We start from the raw sequence: 14,620 nt of genomic DNA, 5'->3' as shown, positions 1-14,620 counted from the left end.
CCAGGGTTTCCAGTGTGTGTGTGGACCAGTGAAACACAGGGAGGGTGGTGTCCAGTGCTACCTGGCAGCCAGGGCCCCTCCCTCAGCCCAGAGCCACTCTGGGAAGCAGGGCCCTGCTTGGCTGGTGTGGGGAGCTACTTCCCACGGACAGATACTGCTGGGGCCGAAGTGGGGCATGGAGGAGTTTCTGGGCCCCATAACTTCCCTTCAGGCACTTCCTGCCCTGCAACCACTGGTTCCTGTTTGAGGGCAACGAGGGGTGTCACCGACTTCACGCCACCAGAGCCAGCTGCACTGACCAGGGTCTGGAAACTGGGACCCTCCTGGGCTCAAGAGGAATGCTTGGGGTGTGTGTGTGGGTGGGTGGGGGAGCAGAAACACAGGCCGAGAGGAGGACCTGTGGTCGCCATGAGGGGAAGTGGGGGCAGAGTGGATTGTATTTAATTCTTTGGGGAGCAGAGACAGAGGCTGAACAGCAGATGCCTCCAAGGCTCAGGGAACCCCAAAACCATTCTCTCTCCATCATCTCAGCTTCCTCTCACTGTGGGGTGTGACTGCCCCTCCCCACCCCGTTTTCCCCACCAGGGTTCTTGCTCTCTCCCAGCTTATCCAGAGCCCGTGGCCTGCGGACAGACAGACTCCAGACTGCCTGGAGCTGCCTGGGTGGAGAGGTGTTGCCACTTCAAACATTCTTGCCCCTCCTCTGGCTTTAACGTCTCCCCCAGTCTGGATGCTTCCCTAGCTTTGTCAGGAGAGGAAGTTAGGCTTTGAAGGTTAGGGTTACACCATCTTTCGTCTCAGACTCGTAGGACTGTGAGGAAGCCTATAACCCTCAGCTCCAGCCACCCTATTGATGGTGCAAGCAGTCGGTGAATGCGCACCTCCTCGAGTACCTTCCCTGCCTGACTTCTCCCCAACTGCCCCTCGCCCTGCATCCGCCGAGAGCTCACGACCCCAGTGCGTATGTGTAGACACACACCCAGGCCCCCGCGTCAGACTGGGGGCTCTGGTAGATTTGGGGTAACTTGCCTGCTGTTCTGGGGCTGTACCTAGCAGGGCGCGTGACTGATTAACCAGCAGAGTCAGCGGCGGCTAGACTAGATAGATGCACAGGAGCACATGAGTACTGCTGATGGTCCAGGACAGAAAGCTGGTGACAAGTTGGTGTTGGGAAAGGAAGTGAGGGCAATCTAGGTGGACTTCCTGTAGGAGGCAGCATTCTGATGTTGAGCACAAAAATAAGGACAGTGATCTGAGAACTTCTGGATGGAGACCTGGATGATGGCCTCTTAGTGGCACCGAGATAGGGAGTTGGGTGCTGGAGGACTGCACATCCAGTCCTTAAGGAGGGTGAAGACTGGGGGGCTCATGTGGAGGCAGGAGGTAAGGAGGATAATCTGTGCCTTGGTCCATGTGCATTTGCATTTCCTTCTTCAAATTCAGAAACTTTCTGGCATTTCTTTCCTCTCTCCCCGTCCACAATGTTCCCCATGTTGGACAGCAGGACAATATTCACGTTTTTTTTTCTTCACACATTTTATTATTAAAATATTCGAGCAGAACAAAATTGAAATAATTTTACAGTGAACATATCCCTACCACCTACATTCTAAAATGGACAGTTTTCTGTATTTGCTTTATCACGTACCTATCAATCTATCTCATTTTTTGGATACCTTTCAAAGTTGCAAACAGCAGTACACATTTTACCCCTAAACCTCTTACCATGCTTATCGGTGACTCGAGTCCAGCTTTTGTTTCCCCATTTCTTTTTTGGGGGGCTGAGGAAGGCAAGATTTACATACATTAAAATGCACAAATCTGAAGTCAGCACTCAGGGGTTTTTTTTTGTTTTGTTTTTTTAAACTGTCTTGTGGTCAAGGCTCTGGAGCCAGACTGCCTGGGTTCAAATCCTGACTCTGCCACTACTGTGTGGCCTTCTATAAGTTCCTTAACTTCTCTGTGCCTCCGTTTCTTCTTAGAGTTTTGTCGGGATTAAAAGAATTATTATATATAAAGTGTGTAGATCAGGGGCGCCTGGGTGGCTCAGTCGCTAAGCATCCGCCTTCCTTCGGCTCAGGTCATGATCCCAGGGTCCTGGGATTGAGTCCCACATTAGACTCCTTGCTCGGCGGGGAGCCTGCTTCTCCCTCTCCCTCTGCCTACCGCTCTCGCTGCTTGTGCTTGCTCTCTCTGTTAAATAAATAAAATCTTAAAAAACAAAATTAAAAAAAAAGTGTGTCGATTGGTGGCAAGTACTTGCTAAGTGCTATTTGTATAATAGCTATATATTATTATTATTATTATTATTACCTAATTGCAGAGATGTCACCAAGAAGGGGACGTGATCTGAGACCACCTCCAACTTCCTTGGACCTGGTCTTTCCTCCCACTGCACTGTCTACCATACCATTCGTTGCTGCTCTGTTTTGCTTCCTCATTCATTCATTTTTCCTTCATTTGTTCATAAACATGTAGTCAGCACCTGCTAAATGGATGGGGCTCACTCTAGACAGCAAGCTCTTTGAGGGTTGGGGCCGTGCCCTATTGCTCTCCCATCTACACTCTGTGCAGCAAGGGACGTAATGTAATGCTCATTTCCATCCCTCCTCAGTGAGTCAATAGTCAGTGGGGAGGCCGAGGCCCCTTTCAGCTGCTATTTCTGTGGATTGGCTTAACTCTGCTTCTCACCAAGCTCTGGGGGTTAGGGGTGAGCGAGGGAATGGAAGGAGGAGATTGGTCTAGTGCGGGCATAAGTTCTTCTAAGGGACTCGGATATCCATCCCTCAAGACCTCAGTTTTTGTCCTCCTATCCCAGCCCTTGACCTCAGGGAAGAGGACACAGCCCTCCTTCCGGCACCCACCACTGGGGTATAGAAGAATGCAGACCGCCCTGGAAATCTGGAGTGCGGTGCTCTCCTCGCAAAGCCGTGCTGCCTGACTTTCTGTAAGCTACCTTCCCTACCTAGGCCTCAGTTTCCCTCCCTGCTGAACCAGAAGATCTCTAAGGCCCCCTCCAGCTCTACCCTGCAAGCCTGTCTCCTCACCCCAACTCCTTCCCCAGTTCAGAGAACCCGGGCATCCAGCTGCCCCACCCCAGCTCTGGGTAAACAGGAAGCTGGGTGAGGGGAGCAGGGGTGTGTGGAAAGTCCCAGCCAGGTGTGTAGGTCTATGGGGAGGGGGTGGCCCCACCCCTGAGGTATGAAAGCCCCCCTGCCCTGGCTCTGGCTCAGTCTCAATGGGGGCACTGGGGCTAGAGGGCCGGGGTAGGAGGCCCCAGGGGAAGGGCTGCCTCCTGCTGGCTGTGGCAGGAGCCACTTCCCTGGTGACCCTGCTGCTGGCTGTGCCTGTCACTGTCCTGGCTGTGCTGGCCTTGGGGCCCCAGGACCGGGGAGGAGGACTGGTGAGTAGCTGCAACAAGCCCTGGAGGGGCTGGACAGTGCTGAGGCTCACTTACCTCTAGCTATGCCTGGGGCTCTCTGGTCTCATCCTGCTCAGTCTGTCCCCGGTGGGGATGCTTTGTCTGCCTCTTCTGGTCATCTTTCCAAGTTCCTGTGATGCTGTTGTGTCCTGAGAGCTCCAAGCTCCTTCGTATTCTCTGGCTGTCTCCTCTCCTCTTCCCCAAGACATACTCAGGCCTCCGTCTCTGCCCAAGCACATATGCCTTGCTTGCTCTCCCTCCCAGGGAGATGTGTGTTGGGGATGGGACTGGTAGGAAAAACCACAGGCCTGGAGCTTGGGTCTACGTTGGGAGGGGTGGGGTTGGCATCAGCTAACATTGAACTCTGGGCACTGTGACCCCACCCACCCAGGTAACAGGGACCGCTGACCCGGGGACCCAGGCCCAGGCCCAGCAGCGATTGGGTAAGAGCAGACCATCTCCTCCCCCCACCCTTCAGCCCTTCAGGGATGCCCAGCTCCATCCATCTGCATCACCTCATGCACTCTTCCTCCCCGGAAACCTGCCCTGGCGCCCTGTCTTCTTGGGGGGGCCAAGCATGGAAGGCTGCCCTAGCCCGCAATCGTGGACTCTTCCCCCCTTCCAGGGTCACAGGAGCTGCCAGAGGAGAAGGAGGCAGAAACAGATTTCAGTTCCAGGCTCCCAGCCGCCCACCTCATAGGTAACTGCTGCCCACAGTTAGAGTCCCTTTGCTCCTTTATTGCAGGGCTCGGTTTCCGACCTGCCTCACCACCCCTGGTCCCTAAAGTGCCCACCTTCCGCTCCTCCCGCATTCCATCTTCTTGCTTTCCTCCTGGAGCTGTCAAAACCCCGCCTGGATCTCTCCCCCCCCCCCACCGCGCTCCGCACCCCACACTCGGGTGCCCTTGGTCCCCTCCCCCAAATCACTGCAGAGGTGGCGCCGCACGCCCTCGCCCCGCTCCCCGGCTCGGTTCCTGCAGGGGGTTAAAAGCCCTCTGTCTCCCTCCTGCTCACCCTCCCAGAAGTCCCGGGCCTGGGGCCTTCCTCCAGGATCGGGGTCCCGAGCGCCGACAGGCCCCCGTTTCTCCACAGGCGCTTGGACGAAGGGGCAGGGGCTCGGCTGGGAGGCGAAGAAAGAAGAGGCGTTTCTGAGGAGCGGGACGCAGTTCTCGGGCGCCGAGGGGCTGGCGCTCCCACAGGACGGCCTCTATTACCTCTACTGTCACGTCGGCTACCGGGGCCGGGCGCCCCCTGCCGGCGGGGGCCCGCTGGACCCCTCGGTCACGCTGCGCAGCCGGCTGTACCGGGCGGGGGGCGCCTATGGGCCGGGGACCCCCGAGCTGCTGCTCGAGGGCGCTGAGACCGTCACCCCGGTCTCGGACCCGGCCCGGACGCGCGAGTACGGGCCCCTGTGGTACACGAGTGTGGGCTTCGGCGGCCTGGTGCAGCTCCGGAGGGGCGAGAGGGTGTACGTCAACATCAGTCACCCCGATATGGTGGACTACAGGAGAGGGAAGACCTTCTTTGGGGCGGTGATGGTGGGGTGAGGGCGGGGGAAGCCACTGCCTGGTAGGGACGCGTGACTCAGCCCAGATATTGGGGACCCAGACTCCAGGACCCCGTGGCGGTGGGGAAAATGCAGGACACTGTCTGGAAACTGATTGCGAGCCTGAAGAAAATAAAGAATGTAAAGCGTTAGTGCTGCCGGACGCGGGTGCCCAGGTCTCACCTGTCTTGACTCAGCGTGGGTACGCAGGGGGCAGTTACATAGTCTCTTCTGGTTGCTCGAGACAATTCACATCACTTCCTATGGCCTCTGCCCCCTGAGAAGGCCATCTGCTGGTTTCCCACCCACCTGTCTCTGAATGAACTTGCCCCCACATTAGCCCAGTGGGAAAGTGGAAGAAGGGGATCTCCTCAAACCCCAAAGCATCTCCAAGCTTCCTTCTCAGATCCTCGGAGTCCTCACTGACTCCACCTGCATTCTTTTCTCTTGGGTTCCTTCCATCAGTGAGAAGGATCCTGACTGGGGAAGGCCAGCCCTGCTCCGAGAAATCAGGCTGGGGAGGAGGAACGAAGCCGAGGGCCTAGCGCTTCCTCCCTGCGGCCTGCCTGGCTGCCTGCAGGCCCTTTTAGCCACTACCCCACAGTCAACTGTCCTCCAAGGAAAACCCCACAGCTCATTGGGTGTGAGGGAGGAGGCCGAAGGATAGGGCCTGGGACACCAGTGCCATGCTGGGGAGGAGAGGGAGGAAGAAAATCTGGGGCCATCGGCCCTGTCCAGGGTGAAATGGAAAGTCCTCACCCTTGTTCACACCTCAGGTCCGCTTTCCATACGTCGGCAAGTGTGGGGGCCCCAGGGTGAGTAACAGCAGCCCCCTCACCCCAAGCACCCCATGACCGACTTTCAGCTCCAGGCTGAGGGAGGCAGAGAGGGACCCAAGGCCCTATCTAGGTCACCCCAGTGGGTCATCCCACCCCTGCGGCATACCACACAAGTTTCCCCTGCCCAGCAGCCTGGCAGGAAGGAAAGCCCAATTTCCGAACCCAGTGGGGACTCCATATTTGTGTGTGACTCTGTGTCCAGAAGATCTTTCCTGAGGAGAGAGGGTGCTTTTCTCTTTCCAGCCCATCACCTCATGACCCTCCCCTCATCATTCACCAAGAACATCTGTGAGAGCTGGCCTGTGAGTCCTTCACCCGCATCCCATTCCTGTTTTTAAATTTTCTTTCGTCTCTTCAATTCCACTCACTGAGAGATGGAAGCAGATAGAACGGCTGGCGCCTGGACAAAGAAGAAAGTCAGAATTCACTGAATGCTTACTATGCCAAGGGCTATGCTGGGTGCTCTCACCTAGCTTAGGCCTGCTATTCTCGAGGGGCCGCGTATGCGGAAGGTGTTCCTGTCTTCATGGGGAGATGAGGCCCAGTAACTGATTCAGGGTGTAGAGTTAGGGCTGCTGGGGGAGCCTGGGATCAGGCGATTTGGAGCCCTGATGCCGGAAGGTCTGGAAGTCCTTGGCTGTGATTCAGGCGCGTGAGAATGTGGCCCTTTCCAGACTCTGCAGGCTGCAACAGCAGGAAATCTCACCTGAGCGCTTAAGGTGCAGGACTTCCCCGTCGGAATTCCCGGAGTCGGAAATTCCCACGCCCGAGGGAGAGGTGATTAGGCTCAGGCTCCAGTCTCCGGGGGGAGGGGCCTATGTGCCGGGCCTTTGTTACAGGCAGGGTCTCCCGAGCGCCCGCAGGCTCCTGAACCGCACGGTGTTAGGAATCTTTTTTTTTTTTTTTTTAACTTTTATTTATATTTATTTTATGGGTTCAGGGGTCTTTTTTTTTTTCTCTAAGATTTATTCATCTCTTTGAGAGAGAGAGAGAGAACGGTGGACGTGCTTGTGAGCAGAGGGAGGGGCAGAGAGAGAGAGAGGGAGAGAAGCAGACTCCCTGCTGAGACGCGGGGCTCCATCCCCCCAGCCTGAGGTCGTACCTGAGCCAAAATCAAGAGCTGGACGCCCAACCCACTGAGCCACCCAGGTGGCCCAGGTTCAGGGATCTTAAGGCTTGCAGAGAGAGGACTTCGGGGAGTGGCCTTCCACCCCCAAGGAGAGGAAGATGCAGAAGTAATTCCAAGAAAGAGACCGTGTTTCTTTTCTAAGCACATTTTATTTCTCGCCACTGACCAGTAGGGCGGTTACAGACACAACTCCCCTGGGGAGCAGAGGTTCAGCGCTGTAGCGACAGTCAGTCACCAAATCAGCATTATTTAGATAACTCGATCAGATAAATATTTTTGAAAAACATAAGCAAAAGGAGGCACAGAGGCCAGGAGGCCCGGTGGGAACAGCCTCGAGTTCAGCTCCGTTTTCACAGAAAACATGTCTGAGCCAAGGCAGCCCCTACATTTGGTCTCCCAGGACACCCCAACCTCCCAAATAAATACATCCATCAGTAAATAAATAAATAATAAATAAATAATAAATAATCACAAGTGCAAACATAAATAGAGAGAGCTGGCCCCATGTAGGAGGGACTGCGCTTTCCTTCTCAGGAAGAGTCTGGAAACATTCGAAGAAAGGGAGGCCTGAGGTCCGTTCATGTCAGGTTCTAGGTGAGATCTTCTCAAGGGATGTTCTGAAGTGTTCCAGCCAGAACTAAAGGTTCCCTGACCCCCACATTCCAAGTGTTTCAAGTTGTATTCGGCGATCCAAACCTGAGGTCTCCAGCGAGTGCTGGAAGCCCCAGTTTACATTCTTGGTGGTGGCCAGTGCTCCATTGTCTGGGTCGCACATCCCTGGATCTTAGGTTTCTAAGTGTTGTTGCTTGGGGCCCAGCCCTGAGCCCCTAATTCTCTTTCTAAGCCAGAAGGGGATGAGGGGGTCAGAGAGAGTGGATAATAAAGGGGTTGAGGTGGGTAAGGATGAATGTCCCGCCCCCTCACAGGGCAATGATTCCAAAGTAGACCTGCCCAGACTCGGCAAAGTCGAGGTAGTCAGGCAGGTTGATCTCAGCGCTGAGTCGATCACCCTTCTCCAGTTGGAAGACCCCTCCCAGGTAGATGGGCTCGTACCAGGGCTTGGCCTCAGTCCCCTCTGGGGTCTCCCTTTGGCAAGGGCTCTTGATGGCAGAGAGGAGGTTGACCTTGGTCTGGTAAGAGACAGCGAAGCGGCTGATGGTGTGGGTGAGGAGCACATGGGTGGAAGGGCATCCTTGGCCCTTGAAGAGGACCTGGGAGTAGATGAGGTACAGCCCGTCTGATGGCACTATTAGCTGGTTGTCTGTCAGCTCCACACCATTGGCCAGGAGGGCATTGGCACGCCGGCTCAGCCACTGGAGTTGCCCCTCAGCTTCGGGGTTTGCTGGAGGGAAGGAGAGAAGGAGGGAGGGGTGAGTCAGTGTGACCCTGTCAGTTCCACTCTCCACATCCTGGCCCTCAAGTTCTGCCCACCCCCCACATCCGGTTCCTGTCCCCTCTGTCTGTCTTCCCACATCCCATCTGGCCATGAGGTGCTGAGTATCCCCCTCAAGGCCAGTGAGTCCTTCTTATACCATCTCCAAGGTCTGTCTACCCTCAGCCTGAGTACAGCCCCCAAATCATGTGCCTCCACATCCTATCTGCTTCACCATCCCCCAGCTGAATCCTCAGAGCTCTTACCTACAACATGAGCTACAGGCTTGTCACTTGGAGTTCGAGAAGATGATTCTGAGGAGGAAAGAAGAAAGAAAAGGTGAGACCCTTAAGCTTCCCAGAAAAGATCCCCCTACTTTGACCTCCATGCCTCCTCCCCTCAAACCAAAACCCTGAATTTCCCCCACTGCTGCTATCCCAGGACCAACCCCCACCCCCTCCCCCACCCAAGCCCAGAATCAGGAGAGGGGCTTTGGAGACACTTACTGACTGTCTGGGCCAGAGGGTTGATTAGTTGGAGTCCATCTGGGAGCTGTTGGAGAGAAGAAGGAGGTTTAGCAACAGAGCAAGTCACCCCTAAATGAGAAACAGCCAGGCTGCGTTATGTAGCTCGTACCTTAGTTTTCTCTCACCATTCTTCCATTCCACAATACTTTCACTGAGTGTCCTCCACGAACCAGACACCCTATCTTCATCTTTCCTTATCTCTTTCCTCACATCTCCCCTTATCTCTCTCTCATATTGTCTACATCTCTCTGTCTCACCATCTTTATTCCTATCACTTGTTCTGTTCCCATCTCTCTCCCCCACGTCTCTCTTTACGGAAGTCTGCAGGCTCATTCATTCATTCAAGAAGCATTCAGTGAGCACCTTCTGTGAGCTCCTCCCTCTCTCTCTTCCCCCATCTCTCTCCATGTCTCTTTCTGCCTCCCCGTTTTCTCTCTCACCGGTCCCCATCAGCACACCTCTGCCCCCACCCTGTCTCTCTCTGGGTGGGAGAATGAGCCGAGTCTGGTGAGGCACTCACCTCTTCCCTCTGGGGGCCGATCACGCGGAAGTGCAGCAGGCAGAAGAGCGTGGTGGCTCCTGCGACGAGGAGGAAGGAGAAGAGGCTGAGGCACAAGCACCTTCTGGAGCCCTGGGGGCCCCCTGCCTTCTTGGGGAGTGCCTCCTCGGCCAGCTCCACGTCCCGGATCATGCTTTCAGTGCTCATGGCGTTCTTGGCAGAGGGGCTCAAGTCCAGCTGGGAGATGGTAGAGCCCTGGGGCAGTGTGTATTAGAGGGAGAGAATTGCCTGGCTGCTTGTCCCAGGGGGGTGTGTCGTCTGAGAGGTTATTTCCAGGGGGGTCTGGAGTTGCTTCTCTCTCTCCTGGCTGGTGCCCTGGTGTCCTCGCTGAGGGAGCTTCTGCTGGCTGGGTGTGCAAACAGCTGCATTTATATGCCCGTGGGGCGAGAAGAGGGCGGGGAAAGGCTCTCGTTCAACCAGCGGAAAACTTCCTTGGTGGAGAAACCCATGAGCTCATCTGGAGGAAGCGGTAGTGGGCCCTACACCTTCTGTCTCGGTTTCTTCTCCATCGCGGGGGTGGGGGTTTGGAAAGTTGGGGACACCCAGGCATCAAGGATACTTCCTACCCCACTTGGATTCTGAGGGAGGTTGGCTGGGCCAGTCACTGCAGTGTATGTAGGACCCTGGAGGCTGCACCCCAGTTTCCCTCTGCCCCCAATTTCCATTTCCTCCTTTTTTTTTTTTTTTTTTTTTTGAGGCTCAGGTCTGTGGCCTGTTTTCCTCTGATTTCCAGACTGGACTTAAGTGGGTGTAGAGCTAGACATGGGAGGGGCTTCAGAAAGCCAAGCATTTGATGGGGAGAAAACTTGGGGGGAAAGCTATGCTGGGTCCTGAGACATGTGTTTGGGTCCCTGGGGAAAAAGGAGCTTGAGAGAAGGGAGCTTGAGGTGGGGGATGTAGATGGGGTCTCTGAAAGGGCTGGGGAGGGGTTGGTAAATGGCAGGGACACTCCTGGGACAACCCCAGTGGGAGCGAAAGCAACCCTGGGAATTCACGAACCCCGTGAAGGCAGACCTTCTCCTTTCATTCTGACCAGGGACTCAGCAGTACTGGTTTCAGTCTTGGCTTCCAAGGGAATCTGAGGGCCTGATTTTTGCATGAAACCCCCATCCATTGGAGCCCCTGTGTGTGGCCATGTATCCCAAAGAACTCCAGCACCCTCCAGATTTCTGGAGATAGCCCTAGCTCTCAGAGCTCCTCTGCATGACCATGTCTTCTGAAACGTCTCCTGTATTCCTCGTCCCCCCAGCCTTGGGGGTCTCCCACTCCATTCTTCCAGAGGGTCCCCATGTCCACCCCCATAGTCCTGAACACCCTTTGGTGTGGTCACTTCTCCCCAGAGGACTCCTGTAACCCTCATTCCTCAGAGCCTCTACACATGGCCATATCTGCCAGTAGTCCCCTGACCTCTATTCCTCCAGACCTTGGACCCCCACTTTTCCTTTTTCTTCCCAGCTTATCCTGTGGCTTCCCTGCTGCAGTCTGGCTGCCTCACCCTGTGATTCCACCACATTTCCCCAGAGCTCCTAAGGCCCCTTCATCTCCTTGTAGTCCACAGTTCCTGTCTCTTCTGAGGCCCCTGTCCTCCTTCCTTTTCTTCGGGACCTGGGAAATTCTCCCCTCCCAGACAGACAGACATAGTCAGACAGCATTTCAGAGAAAAGAGGTTTATTGGGCTTCATTGAAAGTGCAGATGTCTCCTCATGGGATGTTCAGTCAAGCAGTGGCTGGATCTGAAGAATCTTTTGCTTCCCTCTGGAGTTCCCCGGTGTCTCAGCCACGCTTGTCTCCTCTTCAATGGTGTTATCCTTATGCCGATGTTCCCTCTCTCTCATCATCCCTTGGGCGTATTTCTCTCTCTCTCTTTTGGTGGCCCTCTATTATTCCCTTCCCTCCATCCTCCATAAATAAATAATTTAATTTTTTCCCTTCATAAATAATTCCCCCTCCCATGCCCCCCGTCATCCACCCAAGCTCCTCCTGGAGTCTGCCCCCTCCATGTCCAGGGCTAGGTCATCCTTGACTGGCAGGACAGATGAAGAGCTCTGGGCAGGAATTTCTAGGCAGACTTGAAATCCTCAGCCTAGCATTGGGTTTTGCTGAAGGGAAGTATGGTCCCCTGGGGTGCCTAGAATTCCTTCTTTGGAAGCTCCAGGTAACACGAGCAGGGGAGACTTGAGGCTATTGGAAGGGTCAAAAGAGAGGTTTAGTGACCCTTGAAGTGGTTGGAATGGAGGCTAAATGGCGAGAAGTTCTTAAAACAAATTATTTTTCTTTCTGGATTTTTCTACAGAGCAAAGGCTCCAAAGAAGACACTACTGGGGCTGAGGAGTAGGTGGGAGACACCATCCGTGTGAGTGGAGAGCTGATCTCCCTGGGTGAGCAGGAACACCGCTCCCTGGTACACAGAGCGCACCCAAGGTCCCTGTGGCCCTGGGCACACAGACTTCTGAGCACTGAGGAGAGGCACGTGGAAGGGGTACTGGGAGGAGAAGAGCTGGACCTCATGGGCCAGGTAGAGAGGGGTGGGGGTGGCCTTGGGGAAGCAGCCTTCTCCAGAGAAGACCACCTGGGAGTAGACAAAGTAGAGGCCACTGGTGGGAACCAGGAGGGAATTGTTGCTCAAAGAGAAGCCATGTCGGAGGAAGGCACGATCCGTGTTTGCTCTCCAGCGCAGTGAGCTCTGGGTGCTGGGGTCTCCTAGGAAGAGCCAGAGGGGATGCGAGAGGTCAAGAACCTGGGGGTCAGCAGTCTTAATCCCTGAGGAAGTAGGTGCTGGGCCGAGGTCCTGGGGAATGGCTGGGAGCCCAGATGGCAGTGGGATACCTCTGTTCTGGGAGGTGGGGGAAGCTGGGTCCCTTGAAGGCAGGCCCTTGAATGGGGTGTAGGAGGAGAGCTGGGGGCGACATGTCCGGGGGGCCAGGTGATGTTTACCAATAAGATGAGCAGCTGGTTTGAGGGTGCCTGGTGCGAAGTGCTTCTGAGGGTGCTGGTAGGCAGTCCGGGCAGCTGAGGGTGAGACGCCGACCCCAGGAAGCCCCTACGGGACAAGAGATTGGAGGGTGGCTCTAGGGTCCAAAGTTTGGCGGGCCACCCCGCAGACCCCATTCTCCTGCTGCCTCACCTGGGCCTCAGGCGGCAGGGCCAGCAGCAGCCCCAGGAGGAGGAGGGGGGGGGCGCTGCACACCCTCAGGAGGTAGAGCCGTCCAGGAGGTGTCATGGGGAGAGCCTGCAGGGAGAGAGACGGTGAGCGGGGCGGGGCGCGGGCTGCACGACGGCCTCTGCCGGGCAGACAGCCAAGGGAGAGCCAGGGCAACAGAGGAGAGAAGGGGACCAGATGCAGGCAGGAAAACCCCCGCGGGAGCAGGGGGGCACGAGAAGGGAACAGAGAGGGATCGTGGCAGAAACAGAGAACGTGTGACAGAGACAGAGAGAAAAAAGACTGACTGATGAAGAGTCGGAGCGAGGGGAACAAAGCACACGGAACCCACCGAGGCCCAGCCCAGGCAGGAGGCACCGGAGGCGCCGGGGCGCAGGCGGAGGGGCAGAGCACCCAGGGGAGTCTGCCGCCCGGGCGGCCCAAGGAGATGGGGCGGGAGAGTCTCACCTGCTATGCGGGGCCCCTGGGCCTGGACGCCTGGGTCCCTTTATAGAGGAAGCGGCGGCGGCAGCGTGGCAGCGTGGCAGGCGGCGGGCGGGTTCTAGGCCCCGGGCTGGGCCCGGGGAAGCCCCCAGGGCTTAGAAGATGCTGCCGTTTCAGTCGAAGGCAGGAAAGGCTGAGGCCTAGGAGTGAACCACAGGCTGGGGGCTCAGATGACTGAGTTCTGGGAAAGGGAGCGGGGTCAGGAGAACTGTGGGCTGGGGGGCCAGGGAGCGGGGTCAGGCTTAGGAGTTCCAGAGAAGGGACAGTCAATTCGGGGAGGAGGGGGAGCAGCTGGGGCGTGGGCTGGAGGCCCGGTTCCCTGAAGAGCTATTATACATAACACCTCTGCACCCTTGGGTGATTACAGGCTACTCTCGGCGCCCATTTCCTCCTCTGCTACCCCCGTCCTTGTCCCAAATGGTTCAAGTCACACGCGTCCCAGTATGTGTACTTTCCTGATCGTCTGGCAGGTTTTCTACCAAGAAGTGGCATTATATACCCCTTTGCCCGGGATGTTCTGGTTTATGCCTGCTGTCCTGGTGAAAATGTTCATGGATCTCCCTTTTGCTCTCACAAGTGTCCTGGTTTGGAAGAGAAATGTCACGGCTCTCCTACCGAGAGATGTTGCCATGCGCTCATGCATGATGAGGTCCCACCTCACTCCTGGAGGATGTCCTCCACCTTGCCCCACCTTAGGCGGCCTCTACAGATCGGATTTATATTTTTTAATATTTTATTTATTTATTTATTCGAGAGAGAGAGAGCATGAGCCGGGAGGAGGGGCAGAGGGAGAGGGAGGAGTAGACTTCCGACTGAGCAGGGAGCCCAGCTTGGGGCTCGATCCCAGGACTCTGGGATCATGACCTGAGCCAAAGGCGGACGCTTCACCGACTGAGCCACCCAGGCATCCCAGATCAGATTTATAGAAATTTATTTTTTGAAAGATTTTTATTTATTTATTTCAGTTAGAGAGCCAGCAAGAGAGAGCACGAGCATGAGCGGGGAGGAGGGGAAGAGGGAGAGGGAGAAGCAGACTCCCTGTTGAGCAGGGAGCCTGATGTGGGACTTGATCCCAGGACCCTGGGATCATGACCTGAGCCAAAGGCAGACGCTTCACCAACCGAGACACCCAGGTGCCCCAGATCAGATTTATATAACCCCAAACAAACACACACTCTGGGATTGAGGAGTGTAGCAACTTCCAAAGTTCTCTATAGGGAAGGCTTTGGAATTCCACACTGGATGGGGCTTGAGGGTGGTGAGCTAGGGTAGGGTGGGGACAACCAAAGGACTTGTCCAGAAGCTGCATTTGCAGAGCCAGGGATACTATTCAAGATTTCTCCCTTTTAACTGGGGTACAGTAAGGCATACGTTTTTTTATGTTTCCGGCCTGATGAGTTTTTCCATCTGTTTATAGCCATGTACCCACCACCCAGTTCAACATATCTTCAGGTCCCCAGAAGTTTCTCTCATGCCCCTCTCCCAGTTGACACCCTCCAAAGATAACCAACCACTTTCTTTTTTTTTTTTTAATTTTATTTATTTATTTGACAGAGATAGAGACAGCCAGCGAGAGAGGGAACA

At 55.5% G+C, this 14,620-nt stretch overlaps 3 protein-coding genes and 1 long non-coding RNA gene across 4 annotated transcripts; 1 reads left to right on the top strand and 3 right to left on the bottom strand.

Annotated features, from left to right (window-relative positions):
* Nucleotides 1-1,517: 1,517 nt before the first annotated feature.
* Nucleotides 1,518-4,654, bottom strand: LOC125283562 (uncharacterized). Its single transcript, XR_007191463.2, has 4 exons — nt 4,436-4,654; nt 3,937-4,057; nt 3,458-3,742; nt 1,518-2,211 (listed from the first exon to the last, which is right to left on the bottom strand). It is a non-coding gene; the product is annotated as an uncharacterized LOC125283562 (long non-coding RNA).
* On the top strand, nt 2,827-5,123 carry LTB (lymphotoxin beta). The gene is made up of 4 exons (XM_026482483.4): nt 2,827-3,403; nt 3,813-3,864; nt 4,047-4,121; nt 4,514-5,123. The coding sequence occupies exons 1-4, from the start codon at nt 3,239-3,241 to the stop codon at nt 4,966-4,968; spliced, it is 747 nt and encodes a 248-aa protein (XP_026338268.1). The 5' UTR covers nt 2,827-3,238; the 3' UTR covers nt 4,969-5,123.
* A 1,941-nt stretch (nt 5,124-7,064) lies between these two features.
* TNF (tumor necrosis factor) lies at nt 7,065-9,737 on the bottom strand. Its single transcript, XM_026482481.3, has 4 exons — nt 9,355-9,737; nt 8,814-8,859; nt 8,574-8,621; nt 7,065-8,277 (listed from the first exon to the last, which is right to left on the bottom strand). The coding sequence occupies exons 1-4, from the start codon at nt 9,538-9,540 to the stop codon at nt 7,856-7,858; spliced, it is 702 nt and encodes a 233-aa protein (XP_026338266.2). The 5' UTR covers nt 9,541-9,737; the 3' UTR covers nt 7,065-7,855.
* A 1,665-nt stretch (nt 9,738-11,402) lies between these two features.
* LTA (lymphotoxin alpha) lies at nt 11,403-12,613 on the bottom strand. Its single transcript, XM_026482438.4, has 3 exons — nt 12,518-12,613; nt 12,328-12,433; nt 11,403-12,093 (listed from the first exon to the last, which is right to left on the bottom strand). The coding sequence occupies exons 1-3, from the start codon at nt 12,611-12,613 to the stop codon at nt 11,681-11,683; spliced, it is 615 nt and encodes a 204-aa protein (XP_026338223.1). The 3' UTR covers nt 11,403-11,680.
* Nucleotides 12,614-14,620: the final 2,007 nt, after the last annotated feature.

This window comes from Ursus arctos, unplaced genomic scaffold (assembly GCF_023065955.2).
Source record: "Ursus arctos isolate Adak ecotype North America unplaced genomic scaffold, UrsArc2.0 scaffold_31, whole genome shotgun sequence".
Classification (NCBI taxonomy): domain Eukaryota; kingdom Metazoa; phylum Chordata; class Mammalia; order Carnivora; family Ursidae; genus Ursus; species Ursus arctos.
Note: the sequence above shows the minus strand (reverse complement) of the source record. Positions and strands in the feature narration are given on the sequence as shown.

Bases quoted from the DNA above. Each gene is read 5' to 3' on its own strand.
- LTB (XM_026482483.4), top strand. From the start codon at position 3,239: ATGGGGGCACTGGGGCTAGAGGGCCGGGGTAGGAGGCCCCAGGGGAAG. The intron at 3,404-3,812 runs GTGAGTAGCTGC...CCACCCACCCAG, and splicing joins AGGACCGGGGAGGAGGACTG to GTAACAGGGACCGCTGACCC. The intron at 3,865-4,046 runs GTAAGAGCAGAC...CCCCCCTTCCAG, and splicing joins CCAGGCCCAGCAGCGATTGG to GGTCACAGGAGCTGCCAGAG.
- TNF (XM_026482481.3), bottom strand. From the start codon at position 9,540: ATGAGCACTGAAAGCATGATCCGGGACGTGGAGCTGGCCGAGGAGGCA. The intron at 8,622-8,813 runs GTAAGTGTCTCC...TTTCCTCCTCAG, and splicing joins CCCTCTGGCCCAGACAGTCA to AATCATCTTCTCGAACTCCA. The intron at 8,278-8,573 runs GTAAGAGCTCTG...CCTTCCCTCCAG, and splicing joins GCCTGTAGCTCATGTTGTAG to CAAACCCCGAAGCTGAGGGG.
- LTA (XM_026482438.4), bottom strand. From the start codon at position 12,613: ATGACACCTCCTGGACGGCTCTACCTCCTGAGGGTGTGCAGCGCCCCC. The intron at 12,434-12,517 runs GTGAGGCAGCAG...CTTGTCCCGTAG, and splicing joins CCCTGCCGCCTGAGGCCCAG to GGGCTTCCTGGGGTCGGCGT. The intron at 12,094-12,327 runs GTAAACATCACC...GGCTCTTCCTAG, and splicing joins ACCAGCTGCTCATCTTATTG to GAGACCCCAGCACCCAGAGC.